The 16,636-nt window shown below is 39.8% G+C and overlaps 1 protein-coding gene across 1 annotated transcript in view; it reads left to right on the forward strand.

Annotated features, from left to right (window-relative positions):
* The window catches only part of syt19 (synaptotagmin XIX), a 49,182-nt gene that overhangs the window by 18,599 nt on the left and 13,947 nt on the right, over positions 1 to 16,636 (forward strand). The window contains exons 2-6 of the mRNA XM_063061825.1: positions 2,344 to 2,525; positions 4,930 to 5,057; positions 5,163 to 5,555; positions 12,588 to 12,707; positions 13,588 to 13,699. Of these exons, the coding sequence (XP_062917895.1) occupies positions 2,344 to 2,525; positions 4,930 to 5,057; positions 5,163 to 5,555; positions 12,588 to 12,707; positions 13,588 to 13,699 (935 nt within the window). The remainder of the gene's footprint in view (positions 1 to 2,343; positions 2,526 to 4,929; positions 5,058 to 5,162; positions 5,556 to 12,587; positions 12,708 to 13,587; positions 13,700 to 16,636) is intronic.

Below are 16,636 nucleotides of genomic sequence, written 5' to 3' on the forward strand. Positions count from 1 at the left end.
TATTTATCACCGTGTATGTAAAATTGACTCTTAGTTTTAAGTAATTGATTTTCAATTGGGGATGTTAATAACAAACTATGTTGCATCTGAAGTTCAACTCTCTCTTTATAAAGCTCCAAATTAGGAGCAATAGAATTTTTTTTATCAATCTCTTTAATCTTATCAGCCAATGCACATATTTCACTACTAATACGTTTTTTCACTCCAGCAGAGTATGAAATAATTTGCCCATGGATAGATACTTTAAAGGTATCCCATAATATCCCACTGGAAGTTTCTCCTGTTGAGTTAGATGAAAAGAAAACTGCAATCTGTTCTTTAATGAAATTATCCAAATTTAAATCCTGAAGCAAAATAGAATTGAGCCGCCATTGTCTAGTACTAAAAATTGCATCCCTAAATTTAACTGATAATTTCAAAGGCGCGTGTTCAGAAATGGCAATTGTATCATACTCACAGGTAGTGACAAATGAAACTAATCTAGAATCAATAAAGAAGTAATCGATACTAGAGTAATTATGATATACATGAGAAAGAAAGAGAACTCTTTATCATTAGGATATAAAAACCTCCAAACGTCTAAAATTCTCAAGTCAACTAAAAAGGAATTAATAAAAGTAGCAGATTTGTTTGGAAGTACCTGATTGGGCACAGACCTATCCATCATAGGATTCAAACAACAATTAAAATCACCGCCCATTATTAACATATATTCATTTAAATTGGGAAGAGATACAAATAAATGCTTAAAGAATTCAGGATAATCAATATTTGGTGCATAAACATTAACCAAAACTACCTTTTGGTTGTAAAGTAAAGCAGTAATTAATAGAAATCTACCACATGGGTCTGAGATTATACATAATGAACAAATGAGATTGAAGGATCTATAAAAATGGAAACACCTTTCACTTTGGTCGATGAGTTGCCCTTTCCAAAACCTAAAAAAAGCTGATTATCCTCCTTCCTCATGAGTCTCCTGCACAAAAATAATCTGAGCATTCAATCTATAAAAAACTTATAAAATCTTCTTCCGTTTAATTGGATGATTCAAACCATTCGTGTTCCATGAAACAAAGTTAATAATATTATACATTTTCCTTAAATAAACCATATGGTAAGTAAAGGGTTAACCATATTGCATAGGAAACTCATGAATCAGGACGAGGAACAAAAGTTTAAAGAGGAACCGGAAGTTATGACAATACAGACATTTTTGTAGTTTCAAATCAGCCCAAATGAAAAATACTGAACTCAAAGTAACATCGTGCCCCGCCAACAAAGCCCCGAAACCTGGCCAATAGGCAGCCGGAAAACTATCTAAGAACCACCCAACCCCCATCTCTCTTGTCGGCAAGTCTCCAAATTCTAAAAAAATTTTTAAAAACACCCATAGTCTAAACAATGCGAAAGGAATGCCAAACACAGTTAAGTGGAAAAAAAAACCCTTTGCAGACCATTTTAAAAGACATGGTCTTAAAAAATGAAACAGAGTACAATCTTAATAATATTTCAAGAAAAATCAAATAATCACCAAGCCAGAGTCTTAATAATTTCCTAAAATGAACAGTTAAAAATAAAAAAAGTAAAATAATCAAGGAAAAGGGAAGGAACATTAACATAGAGCAAACATTAAGCAAAAACAAAGTACCAGAGGACTCAGCCCAAGGGCAAAGCTCTACAAACTTAAAATGTCTGAATCTATCAGCTGGTTATTAATTAATAAACCAGGTGTATACAAATATAAAGGAACTGTAAGTTAACTAAACATCCGAGCTCAAGGAATGTTCTTCGAGAAATTGTTGTGCGTCGTCCATGGACTTAAACCATTTAAACGATTTATTGGGTAAAACAACTCTTAAGCGAGTGGGGTACAGCAGAGCTGGTCAGAAGCTCCTTTGATATAATTCCGAATCACCGATTTAAAACGTGATCTTTCTTGCAATACCTCAGGGCAATAATCTTCAACCAAACAAAACTTAAGATTTTGATGTACAATAATTCCTTTCCGACGAGCAATTCAAATTAAGTGCTCCTTAGTACTCACATAGTGAAATCAAAGAATCACAGGGCGTGGATTTAATTCTTTCGATGATTTTGGTCTTAATGCTTGATACACACAATCGAGTACTGGAGGAGAGGAGAAGACCTCCGAGCCAAAGACTTCCATTAAGAATTGAGAAAAAAATTTAGTAAGGTCCCCGCTCTCAACGTCCTTGAAATTCCATGTAGCTCTTAAGATCAAGATCAAACTATTGTATACAATATTTTGTCTGAGTACTTTTTAAATCTTACAATGAGAACCTGTTCCTTAAATTCCTCTACTTCATCTTTCATTCACAGATGGAGCATGGCTAAAACTGGCAAAAGCCTACCACTTACTCAAAGTCTACACATTCACCTGAGCAACACAATAAAAATTAGTGTATTGGGAGCAGTGGTTCTTTTTTTTGTGATATCAATGATAATTCTGGGATGGCAGATCTACCTCTACTGCAAACATACAAGAGCAAAGAAATCAGCAGGTGCGTTCTAAATTAACTTTTAAAAGGAGATGTTTGAAATGGCTTTGTGCTTAGCATCTCATTCCAGCTGTTAACTACATATCTCTACATCCAGTGGCAACTTTATTAGTATACCTACTCTTTAATGCAAATATGTAATCAGCCAATCATATGGCAACAACACAATGCATAAAGGCTTGCAGACATGGTCAGGAGATTCATTTGTTGTTCAATCCAAAATCAGGATGGGTAAGAAATGCAATTTAAGTGACTTTGATTGTGGAATGATTGTTGGCGCCAGACAGGGTGGTATGAATGTCTCAGAAACTGTTGATATCCTGCGATTTTCATGCACAGCAGTCTCCAGAGCAGGGGTTCTCAACCTCTTTCATGCTATTGACCAATACCATTAAGCAAGAGGTCCATGGACCCCAGATTGAGAACCCCTGTCCTAGAGTTTACAGAGAATGGTGCAAAAAAACAACAAAAAAAAACATGCAATGAGTGACAATTCTGTGGGGGGAAATGCCTTGTTAATGAGAGAAGTCAGCGAAGAATGACTAGACAGCTGACAGAAAGGCGACAATAACTCAAGTAATCACACATTGCAACAGTGGTGTGCAGAAGAGCATCACTGAATGCACAAAACATCGAATCTTGAAGTGGATAAGCTACAGCAACAGAAGACCATGAACATACTCTCTGTGGCCACTTTATTAGGCACGGGAGGTATGCTACATAGTGGCCAGTGAGTATATAGTACGTCAATGACATAAATCCATATATTGTAAAGAAAGCATCATTACTTTTCACTAAAAGCAACATTAAATTATTAGATACTAGTAGAAAGGCATAATCAGGAATCAATGAGATCCAGATTATATTTCTGTAGTTTTTCATAATGCACCAGCTTCATTTCCAACAACATGCCATTGTGTTACCTCAGCTCCCACCTTGGAGATGATCCCACAACTGTGCTATCTTTATCAGTCTCATGCTAATCAAGGTATGGGGTGCTGTGGCTATGCTGTTTCGCACAAAGAACTGTGCAGAGAGGGAATATGATTGTTTGTGTCCCTCCACGTCCTGAAACATTTTCAAAATGGCAGAACATGAAAACACTCCGGTGGCAATCTTCAATCAAGGAAGAGAGCTAGTGAGATGAGAAGATTTCCTCTGCCAGAACATATACAGCAATCATAAAAGTGTCAGAAAATTGCACAAGATTAATCCAGTGTACTGTAGAATCCACTGCAATTAATTTTACTCCATATTCCTTGACCAAATGCAACACAGTAGAGTACTTATGTGGATGGCTCCATAAAGGATATTTTTCTTGTATTTTTCCTATGCCTTAGAGGGAGGACATTTGTTTATTAATTATTTGGTCAATTTCAGAGTGTTCCCATCAATGCTCTTCCCCCACTTACCCTAATCTCCCTCATGTCCCCATCTACTCACCCTAATTCTCTTGGCATCAACTTTAGTACAGGCCTTCTCAGAATCAGAATAGTATCACTGACATGCAGTACGTTATGAAATTTGTTGTTTTGGAGAAGCAGAATAGTACAATACATAAAAATACTATAAATTACAAGAAGAAATACACTTTTAAAAATAATTTAAATAAATAATTCAAAAATAGAGCAAAAATAGTGAGGTGCCGTTCATAGGTTGGCTTATTGTCCGTTCAGAAGTCTGATTGCTATTCCAAAAGTATTGGGTATGTGTCTTCAGGCTCCTGTACCTCCTCTCTGATAGTAGTAATGAGAAAAGAGCATAACCTGGGTGATAGAAGTCCTTAATGATGGATGCCTTCTTTTTAAGGCATTACCTTTTGAAAATGTCCTCAATATTGGGGAGGCTGGTGCCCGTGATGGAGTTGGCTGAGTTGGCAACCTTTGCAGCTTTTTCCAATCCTCTGCAGTGACCCCTCCATACCAGATGGTGATGCAACCAATTAGAATTCTCTCCATAATACATCTGTAGAAATTTGCTGGAGTCTTTGGTGACATACCAAAGCTCCTCAGACTCCTATTGAACTATAGCTGCTGACATGTCTTCTCAAGATATCACCAAACACTCAAGGTGTGCACATTACAATGCATTAAAAAAATTGAGTTGGTGTCTTCTTCCAGAACACTTACATCCTTCAAAATAAGACCATAAGACTGGAAGATATACAGTAAGAGCAGAATTAGGCCATTTGGCCCATCAAGTCTGTTTTGCCATTTCATCATGACTGATCCATTTCCCTCTGAGCCCCAATCTCCTGCTTTCTCCCCATATCCTTTCATGCTCTAAAATGCAGCTATAGCAAAATCTATCTTTGTTTTAAAGTTACAAGTTCCCAAAATATAACTGTGTGATTTTAATAATTAATATACATTTGGTGTGTAATTTTTAAACAATATTATATTTATAGATACAAAGATTAAACCTAAGAAAAAATATACAGAGAAAAGCAACTTGTCAACACAAAATGATTCTTCAGACTTTCTGGCTACATCAGACAAAGATGAGTATCCGGACATGAAAATACACGAATACAAGGCAAGTACATTTCAGGATTGATAATATACTTATTGTATTTAGCAATGAAAAATTTGTTATACATAAATTAATGCAGTTGATGTGTGTACATGACTTTTTTTAAAGGTATACAAGCTCCAAGAGGGTATACAAAAGCTAAATCATTATCGTCACGGTTCTTCTGATTGTCTTAAACTGATACAATCAAATGAAGATCTTGTTGCTGAATCAAACGATGAGCTTACAGGAAAATTAAAATTTTCTCTATCTTACAATAAAGTACAATCAAAGCTACAACTGACAATTTTACAAGCATTTCATCTTCCTGCTCGACATGCCAAACGGACTACGGACTCCTTCATTCGAATAAAGCTATTCATCAGCTTGCTTCAGTACCAATGTATTCTTTGTCAATGGGACACGAAAATTGTGAAAAACACCAGTTATCCCTGTTTTGGAGAGCACTTTACCTGTTCTGTTGAAAGGGATGTCAGCAAGAAAGCTACTTTAAAACTTCAGGTACTTCATGCTTTTTTACAGTACTTAAATCTTCTGATTTCCCTTTTATTTTGAATTATTGTCTCCATTTATCAGTCATTTTCATTTTATCTATATGAACAAGCCACTGAGTTTAAGGTTCAGGTAAACCAGTCTAGGACATTACGGTCTCTTACCAGTGTGCCCCCCTCACAATATCAGGCTTTGGCTTTATATGAAAATAATAGAATAGGAACATAGAAACTAGTAGCAGGTAATTTGGTACCTTGAACTTCCTTGAACTTTTCCGTCATTCAGTGTGATTAGAGTTGATCACTAATTCAATAACCTGCTCCTACTTTCTCCCTATATCACTAGAGTCTTTAGTCTTACACCAAACCTCTTAAATACATTTAATGACTTGGCCTTAACTGCCTTTGCAGCTTGAAAATCCCACAGGTTCACCAACCCTTTTGGGGAAGAAATTTCTCATCATTCTTTCGCTTAAATGCTTTACCCTACATTCTGAAGTCTGGGGTCCCTGATTTTGGACTCCAAGTCACTGGGAGCATCCTTTATTATTTGCCTTTAGCCTGCTCACTCCCTATTGGATTTTATATTTCAATGAATTCTCCTCTCATGTTTCTAAATTCGAGTGAATTTTAATATCATATATTTTTAATTTCCTGGTGACATAGAGGAGGCTATTGCAGTCCATCTAGTCTATGCTAGCTCATCAGACAACCCCATTCTCCAATAATTTTCCCTGCGACTTGTACAAGCCCAGGTGACCCATTTTGCTTTCATATTTTGTCTGTCAGATTCAGAATTTGCCTAGTGAAATTTCACAGCATTCCTTCCGTAGCAAGAACATCTGTCCTCAAATAAGGAGACCAAAACAGCATACAGTTCTCATGTTGTAGTCTCATCATAGCCCTGTTCAATTGTAGTAATATAGAAGGTTTCCATAAATATAAACAGCGGAGGTGTTTTATGTTTAACAAAAGCTCTAACAACTCATTTATTATACTCCAAACACTGAACACAAAGCGTGGTAAAAACTTTACATAATTATATCATCATGTCAGACCAGCATCTTAAAATGAACCCCAACTCAATGTCGGTGGTTGTGAATTATGTACGTTTCCGCCAGTCAAGTTACCCTACACAGGCCACCGCAGAATTCACTAAATTGATATTGTGAGCCTGTCTGGAGCTCGGACGAGTCACCCAGCTCGGGTCCTGTGTTTGGGTGGAGTAACAACAGGAACCTCTGGCTCGTCCAGGGGTGTGTTGACACACTCATGGTCATGTCTTGACATCAGGGGCATGCTAGCAGAAACCTCCAAATCTTGGTGGGCTGGTTTAAGGTGATCTACTGAAATACCTTCAGGTGCACCTCATTTATCAATGATAAAAGTCCATCATAAGGGGATCTAAAGGGATGTTGGTGTGCATCACAGAAAACAAAAATAAATGAAGTAAGATGTAGGTCAACCAGAACCCAAGAGTGCTGTACGCCATAATGGGAGGTAGGAGTAGGTGAAAAGGGATTGAATTTAGTGAGGAGGGTGGAACGTTGTTGAGAGGCCACGCCAGGAAGGAAATCACTTGGCACTTGTAGCAGCTGCCTATATACCAACTCAGCCCACAAGTCCTCTTTTGGAGCTGTTCTGAGCCCCAGCAGGACCCACGGGAGATGATCATGCCAACACCCATCGGTCAGGGAAGCCCTCAGAGCAGCCTTTAAGGAGCGGTGAATCCCCTCACATGGACTGCGGGTGATACTCAGTGGTGTGATGTAGCCTAATGCTGAGGTTCCGGACCTTCGCAGCCCAGAAGTCTGAAATGAATTAGGGACCACGGTCAGAGGGAATATTCCAGGTACTGATGAATGCTTGAGTCACGTCTGCGGCCATTGTCGAAGCTAGAGGGACGACCGCTGGCCACCTGGTGGTACGGTCCACCATGGTAAGGTGAGGGGGGTTGAAGAGGACCGCCAAGGTCCACATTGACATGGTCAAACCGTCACTCAGGGACCTCAAAAGGTGCCAATGGCACCTGGACATGACGGTTAAATCTTCACCCTCTGGCAGCAGTCCAATCACGCACGCCCTTTCCAATGCCACGCCACATCAACCAGTTTCTGCAAGACCCCCTGTCCCGGATGCGAGAGGCCAGATATGGAGTCAAGAACAGTCCACCTGCAACTTGCGGGCACTATGGAGTGAGGGGGACCAGCTGAGACACTGCATGGGAGTGAAGCCCCAGCTTCCCTGGACTTAACGTCAGACAGCCGCAGGCCTGTGACTGCTATTCGGTCAGCCCAGACCTCTGGGTCAGTAGTTTGGTATCATCAAACGGCCTGGTCATCTCCACTAACCAGTCAAGCATGTGATTAGGGATGTTGTTTTCGGTGCACTATACAGGTTCTGTAGCTTGCATAATGGGAAGTGGGCAATCCATAATAGCGGCTATTTTCGATGGGAGGGGTTTCGCACCTTCTGCAGAGATTCGATGGCCAAGCAAGTCAATGGCTGGCAACCCGAACTAGCGTTTACCAGGGTTAGTAATCAACCCGTGTTGGCTTAAGCACTGGAAAGGTGTGCAGAGGTGAGGTACATGTTCGGATTTAGATGCACTGGCGACCAGTACTTCATCCAGGTAAACAAAAAGAAAATGTTAGTCTTTTAATACAGAGTCCATCAGCCGTTGGAAAGTTTATTCAGCCCAAATGGCAAGTGCAGGAACTCAGAGGCCAAACAGAGTTGTCACAGCCCCTAACTAGATTGACTTTGCAAAAAATTAACTTTCCGGATAAATCTGCCAGGAATTCTTGAATATGTGGGACTAGGTAATAATCGGTGGTGGTGGCTTCATTAAGGCATCAGTAACCACCACATGGGCAGCAACCACCATCGGACTTGGGGACCATATAGAGCGGTGTAGTGCAGGGTCTATTCAACCAACGTGCAATGCCAAGTCTTTCCATGTTGGCTCTTCTATACATTTCCAGCTGTTACATTACCCTAAAAGACTGCCTGGTGGCTCTGGGCCTGTATTCACTCGAATTCAGAAAGAATGAGGGCTGACCTCATTGAAAGCTATTGAATGGTGAAAGGTCTTGATAGAGTGGATGTGGAGAGGATGTTTCCTATAGACACAGCCTCAGAATAGAGGGGGTACATTTAGAATGGAGATGACGAGGAATTTCTTTAGCCAGAGAGTGGTGAACCTGTGGAATTCTTGGCCACAGGCAGCTGTGGAGGCCGTCTTTATATATATTTAAGGCAGAGGTTGAAAGACTCTTGATTGGTCAGGGCATGAAAGGATACAGGAAAAGGCAGGAGACTGAGGCTGAGAGGAAAATTGGATCAGCCATGATGAAATGGCGGAGAGACTCGATGGGCCAAATGGCTGAATTCTGCTCCTATATCTTATGGTCTTATATCCCTGTCCCTGTACTCAAATTCCCTGCCTACAAAGACCAACACACCATTTTTTTTCTCAGCTTCCTGCTGTATTTGCTTCTAGCTAGTGTACAAGGACTATTGAGTCTTGTTTCACCTTCCCCTTTAACTCATCATTCATCAGTTAATAAATTGTCCAGTGGTATTTCTTAGCTCTACTGATATAGGTTCCACATCATCTGATCTAATCTATCTCCACATTCCCGTGTTCATTTTAAACACAGGAGATTCTTCTGATGCTGGAAATTCAGGTTCACGCACGCACGCGCGCACACATGCAAACAATGCTGGGAGATTTCAGCAGGCCAGGCGGTATCTATGGAAAGGAATAAAGAGTTGATGTTTTGGGCCATTGACTCTATTCCAGTCCTGATGGAGGGTCTTGGCCCAAAACATCTACTCTTTATGCCTTTCCATAGATGGTGCCTATCATGCTGAGTTCCTCCAACATTTTGCGAGTGTTGTGTTGATTTCCTGTTTAACCAGCAATGCTACCCCACCACCTTTATTTTTTGTTTTCTTTCTCCTGTCCTTCCTAAACACTGAAAACCTCTACATGTTCAGTTTCCATTCTTCATCCCCTTCAGCCTTAAACCCAGCATTTTTTCTATCTGTATTTGGCTCATTAACTCATCCACTTTATTATGAATGCTCCACACTTCCGATTAGTCTTTTTTTTATCTGTAATTCTTAGGCTCCTGAATATTACTTTACACTATAGCACTATTTGTTTATTCCTCTTGATTTTTCTGTCTTCCACTTCTGTTTTCCCCTTCTTGTCATTTGCTATACACAGTATCTTTCACTAAAACAAAGATCACAGCCCAGTGTGTAGGAATGAATGCAGTACCGGAGCTACTTTGATCCTAAATGTTTCTCTTTCTGTAAATAAAATTCACAATTAAAAGCTACATATTGTAATGATTTTGGATTATAATGGCAAATGTCTTGACATGGCTCTAGAAACTGTATTGTAATACCTTGCTTAGATAATGAATCTTGCTTGCTTTAGTTGTGTAACATGAACCAAGTGGTTGATAGAGTATTTACTTCCACTTAAATACTGCATCATGACAAGCAGGAAAGTAATCAAGTATCTTATTGAATAATTGGCTTTCATTGCTGCTGTCGAGTTTCAATGAGATTTACAGGAAGATGTTTTCAAATACAATTATCAAAGTATTCCAACCTTTAACAGGATGACTTAGCTAAAGGTAAATGGTAGCCTAGTACAGTGAGAGTCAAAATGTAATCCTTAAATTTTTTAAATTACACATTAGCCTCAAAGTGTCTGGAAGTAACACCCAAATGCTTGCCTTCTCATAGATGACTGACAATAATTAAGAAAGTGAAGGAAAGTAACTATATTTTAAAGGATCAAAGGCGTTTGGCCCTGGCTAAATTTTCCAAACATATGAATGACATCTGAGGAATGAAAAAATGGAAACACCCTTATTCAAAAAAGGAAATAAAGATCAATGCAGTACCTGCAGATAGGTCGGTTCCATCTCTGTCATGGGAAAGCTTTTAGAGGCAATAATCAGAGACAGAAAATAGCAGTGCTATTTGTAGATGTACTCAATGATCGGGAGGGCCTTTCCTGTGGTGGACTGGACTGTATCCACTACTTTTTGTAGGCTTTTCCATTCTTGGACATTGGTGTTCCCCCACTCGGCTGTGAGACAAGCAGTCAGGATACTCTCCGCTGTGCTTCTGAGGAAGTTTATCAAAGTTTTAGGTGGCATGAAACAATCAACACTCTGAGCATCACTGCTAGCCAAAAACTTTCATATTCAAACACAACATCGTGGTTATATTAGCAGCGTGGAAGCTAGAACTCTATAGCCTCAAAACCCTTTCTCCACTTGCACAGCTCTACTCAGCAGTATGATAGAAGCCGGTCTCTCCTTTGGATGGACACAGCTGCTGCCGTAGGTAGGCAAAGTAGTAAAGAAAGCATATGCATGCTTGTCTTCACCTGACGGGGCCTAGAGTACAAGAGTTGGGACACCATGTGCCAGCAATCTAAGACTGCTCCAGAAGTATTGTTTGCAGTACTGTAGCCCTGCTACTGGAAAGATGTGATTAAGCTAGAAAGGACGTAGAAAAGATTCACAAGTATGTTGCTGGGACTGGAGGGCTTCCGTTATTTGAAGAGATTGGCTGGACTGTTTTCCCTAGAGCGAAGGAGGCTGAGGGATGACCTTATAGAGGTGTATAAAATCATGTGGGGCAAAGGTTAGATGGATTCTCTGTCATTTTCCAGGATAGGAAAGACTAAAACTAAATGGCATTGGTTTAAAGTGAGAAGGAAATGATTTCAAGGAGACCTGAGGAGCACATTTTTCATACAACGTGCGGTGGCCATATGGAACAAGCTGCCAGAGGAAGTCATTGAGATGGGTTCAGTTACCATGTTTAAAAGACATTTGAACAGGTACATTGGACAGGAACTGTTTAGAAGGATATTGGCCAAATGCAGGCAAATTTAACTAGGTCAGGAAGAAACCTTGTTTGGAATGGATGAATTAGGCCAGCAGGCTTGCCTCGATGATGTATAACTTGATGACTCTGTCTAGGGCAGAGCAATTTGCTTGGTCAGTTATCAAAGAACTAAAACCTAGCACTCAAGCATTGAATAAGATACCCATGTGCATACTCTTGATCAACTACATTTTTTTAATCCTCCTCTTCTAAGTAGTCAAACATTTGGTACTTCAACAAAGTAGAAGCTACTTCTGAAAATGGTGTAGACTGTTTGGACAGTAAAGACAATTTTAAAAAGTAGTTATTTGGTTTGAATCTTTTCTTTAAAAGTGTTTACCCCACTCTCTCCCCTCTTCTGATTCTAACTGCTCACAGCTGTACTCACTGGCCTAAAGATTTGTCACCAAGCTTCCCTCACTGTTGTTCTGTAATTATATTTGAGAAGATGAAGGAATCTTCTCAAATGAATCTAAGTACTACCATTTCAAGTTCAACTCCTATCCCCTTCACAGCACTAAAACAGAAACCTTTCGAGCATTTGCTAATTGATATTTTAATTCAAACTTTCAGGGTCATGTTTAAATTTAGCAGCCTTGCATTTTTCTAAAGTTCTCCAGAGAAGTTTCAAACAAACCAGAAAAAGCAGCTAAATTATTACATTAATCAAATCACCAACCATCTGCTTTCTTGGAGAGGAGAAACTACATAATGAAGGTATTCACAGACTGGAAGACTTGGGTGCTGTTACGTAATGGTCTGGATCAATTAGTACCGTAATTTCCTTAAAATTTTCAGCAGCTGACAGCATTCGAGTTTCTTTTCCAGCACAACACAAGGATGTCAAGAAATGGATTGAGAGACTTCAAGGCTGCCGCAGGATCCAGTGATTCCTCCCTTAGTGTCATGCTAGGGGCAGTGAGAGCCTGCAAAGATGTCACACTCACTTTTTTATAAATAATGTTAAAGTTTCACTTCACTAGCAGGATAAAAATAAACATTAGTATTTCACCAATAAGCAGTCTGGGTAATGCACCTCTTGTTCGTATTTAGTGTCCTGTCTTGTATGAACTTTGGTTCTTCATGCAATATGACTCCTTGTAAATAATCTCTTTGCCAGGTCTGGGATTTTGACAAATACTCACGATGTGATGCATTAGGGGAAGTAAGGATATCACTGAGCAACTTGGATTTATCAAATACAACGGAATTCTGTGAGGACTTACAGAGTGTCCAAAAGGTATAAATGTTATTATTTTGCCTTTCCAGTACATTAATATATTTTATGCCAATGCTCTTCAGTATTCTTTGAAAAGTGTTCCTCAGTGGATCAACTGAAGAATTTGAGATGATATGATAATAACCTAGGCCTATAATCTGCTACAAAACCAAGTAAGAACACACTGTATTGCAATTTTATAAGACATAAGATATAGGATCAGAATTAAGCCATTTGGCCTTTCAAAACTTCTATTCCATCATGGCTGATTTACTATCCCTCTCACCTCATTCTCCTACATTCTCCCCTTAACCTTCGATGCCCTTACTGATCAAAAACGTAACGCCCTCCACTTTAAACATACCCAATGCCTTGGCCTCTACAGCCACCTGTGGAAATGAATTCCACAGATTCAGCACTCACTGGCTGAAGAAATTCCTTCCTCATCTCTGTTCCTTCTATTCTGGGGCTGTGTCTTCTGGTCCTAGACCGCCCCCGCCCCCCCACCACAGGAAACATCCTCTCCAAATCTACTCTTTCAATATTGAATAGGTTTCAATAAGAATCTAAATTCCAGTGAATACAGGCCCAGAGCCATCAAACGCTTCTCATACATTAACCCTTTCATTCCTAGGAGCATTTTTGTGAGCCTCTTCTGAAATATCTCCAACACCAGCACATCTTTTCTTAGATAAAGGGCCCAAAACTGCTCACAATACTCTGTGTGGTCTGACCAATGCCTTATATTTGTAAAAGTTACACATTCAGGAACCTGATAATGGAAACATACTAACAAGCAACTTGAGCAATAGATTTCATAATTATTTAAACCTGTAATGAACAAATACATATATATGAACATCACATTTTCAGTAATTTTTATTATATTTGGTTCCCTCAGGAGGTCATTGGAGAAATATTTGTATCTCTTAAATATCTTCCAACAGCCCAAAAATTAGAAGTTGCACTACTGAAGTTGAAAATTGGTTGCCTGAGCAACAGTCAAAATTCAGGTACGCAAAGCTCTTATAGTCTTACTACATTATTCTCATTCTGAGATCAAAACTTAGAACCTATCAGCTTTATTTTCATTAAAGTTTGTATTCAATGAATGCTCTGCTTCAGGTAAACTTACCTTTACTGCATTTTTAAGACTGATGTGTTTTCTGTTTAACTCTGGAACATGAAAGATTTTTGAAAGCAAAATGACGCCATACTAGAAATCTCTTATAAAATAGAAAATGTTGGATTCCTTGGTAAGTCAAGCAACTAATGTGTCAATGGCTTTTTCTGATCTAAAACATTCATTTTCTCCACACTTGGACTGACAATTTACAACATTTTTGGTTGTACTTTCTGTATTACATTGAAAGTATTTGGTACAAATCTATTGGCCAGCATGCTTACGCAGTGACAGCATTGTTCCATCCAAAGATATTCCTGGACAGGTTGACACAGGCAGCACAGGAGGTGATGCTGCTGTCGCACAGCTCTGGCAGTTTGGGTTTGATGCTGACTGAGATTCTGATTCAGATGCATTTATTTATCTATCACGTGTACTTTAAAAGATGCAGTGAACTGCATTGTTTCCATTAATAACCATTGCTTCCATTGCTGAAGGCGGCCCGCAAGCGTCACCACACATTCCGGTGCCAAACACACCGTGCCCACAATGTTCAGCAGAGCAACACAATCAGCAACAACAACAAAACAAGCCAACAGCAGTAAAACAAACTCCTTTCCCACCCTCATGCTCACACACACCCCATCCCCAGGACAGGCCACCTCTGGGCCTCCAGTCTTTGGCGCCAGATTCTCAGACTAGCAGATAGCAGGCCTCCAACTTCAAATTTTGTCCCAGGACTCGCTGATCACAGCTTCGACCTTTGGGCCCTGTCTTCCTGAGCCGTGTGGCCCTCCAACACTGATTGCCTGGGCCCTCATGATCCCTTTGGCCTTTACCTTCGGTCTTCAACCTTTAGGCTTCTACTTTCAGACTTGCCGTTCTCCGTACTCGACCTTTGGCTTTGCCCTCTGCACTTCTCCTCGCTCTGCCTTTCAACCCCAAGACTTACCAATCGCAGATTTAACCTTTCGGCCTCAATTTCCAGACTTGGAAGGACCTCTGACCCCAGCGGAGTGCTCCGACCCCAGCCGAACACTCCAAGTGGAATCAAACCACTGCCCAGACTTTTCATTTACTATCCCTGAGTTTGATTTCTGGAGTTTCCACACTTTGCTTGTGGCCACCTGGGCTTTCCCTGGGTGTTCTAGTTTTCTCCCACATCCCAAACGCACGCTGGTTGATAGGTTGTGACTTCTGTAAAGGCAGCACCTGTTGTCAGAGATCCGCCACCCAGCTCATGCTCCCTTCTTACTGCTGCCGTCAGAAGGTGCAAGAGCCTCAGGACTTTCGCCACCAGGTTCAAAAGCAGTTACTACCCCTCAGCCACTCTGCTTAACTGTCATCATTCAAATGTTCCCACAACCAATGATCTCACTTTCAAGGACTCTTTATCTCATTATCTTATATTCTCATTATTTGTTGTTATTTATTTACATTTGTAGTTGCACAGTTTGTTGCCTTCTCACTCTGATTGATCTTTCATTGATCCTGTTATGATTACTATTCTGTAGATTGGCTGAGTATGCTCTCAGGAAAATGGATCTCAGGGTTGTATATGGTGACATATATGTACTTTGATAATGAAATTTACCTTGAACGTGTTGAATGATGATTAAGCAGTTTCAAGTAGAGATGCCACACATACATATGATGCTCCATGAGCTTAGTTCGCCACCTAGTGGTTACATCAGTGTTGGTCCCTCCAGAAAACTGGAAGGTCCAAACTACACTGCAGAGCTAGCAAAATAAAATGGAAAATACAAATCACAGACTACAATATCAATTTCATATCCCATTTTTATTCAATTAATCAACCCAAAATTTATTCCTATTTTCAATATTTTGTAATTTTACTGCTTCTTTTTGAAAACATTATGTTTAGAATGGAGGCACAAGAGACTGGAATCTGGAGCAAAAAAGGCCTGGTTTTCTCAGTGTCCACCCACAGTAGGGGTAATTTACAGAAGTCTCCTAACTTGTCAACTGGCATGTCTTTGGGGATGCGGGAGAAAACTAAAGTAGCTGGGGAAGGCCCAGGTGGCCAAAAGCAGAGTGCGGAAACTGCAGAATTCATACACAGTCAGTATCAACCCCAGATCGCTACAGTAGAGTACCTTCAACAGCCTGGTTTTTACATACTATTTAGAATAAATAATTCATGGGATCAAATTAAAAGCCATGGAAAATTGAAATAACAAAATAGGAGTGGCATCATAATCTGTAACTGCTACTTATGATGCATGAAGGCAAGACAATGGCTACATTTCATTAGGAGTTTGAGAAGATTTGGTGTGTTACCTAAAACACTCACACATTTCTACAGATGTACCATGGAGAGCATTCTGACAGACTGCATAGGGTCGATATAAGCTGCAGAGAGTTGTAAAATTAGTCAGCTCCATCATGGGCACTAGCCTCTGTCGTATCCAGGACAGGGCATCTTCAAGAAGAAAAGACAGCGTCAATCATGAAGGACCCCCACCACCCAGGACATGCCCTCTTCTCAAGCTACCATCAGGAGGAGGTACAGAAGCCTGAAGGCACACACTCAGCCATTGAGGAACAGTTTTTTCCCCTCTGATTTCTGAATGGACATTGAACCCATGAACACTACGTCTCTACTTTTTTTTATTTCTGTTTTCGCGTTACCTATTTAATTTAATTATATATAGATATGTATTCACCTCCCTTGCAAATTTTCATGTTTTGTTGTTTTGTAACATTGCATCTCAGTGGATTTAATGTGGCTTTTTGACACTGATCAAAAGAAAAAGACTCCTTCATGACAAAGTGAAAATATCTCTACACAGTGATCTAAATTAAT

This window comes from Mobula hypostoma, chromosome 11 (assembly GCF_963921235.1).
Source record: "Mobula hypostoma chromosome 11, sMobHyp1.1, whole genome shotgun sequence".
NCBI lineage: Eukaryota > Metazoa > Chordata > Chondrichthyes > Myliobatiformes > Myliobatidae > Mobula > Mobula hypostoma.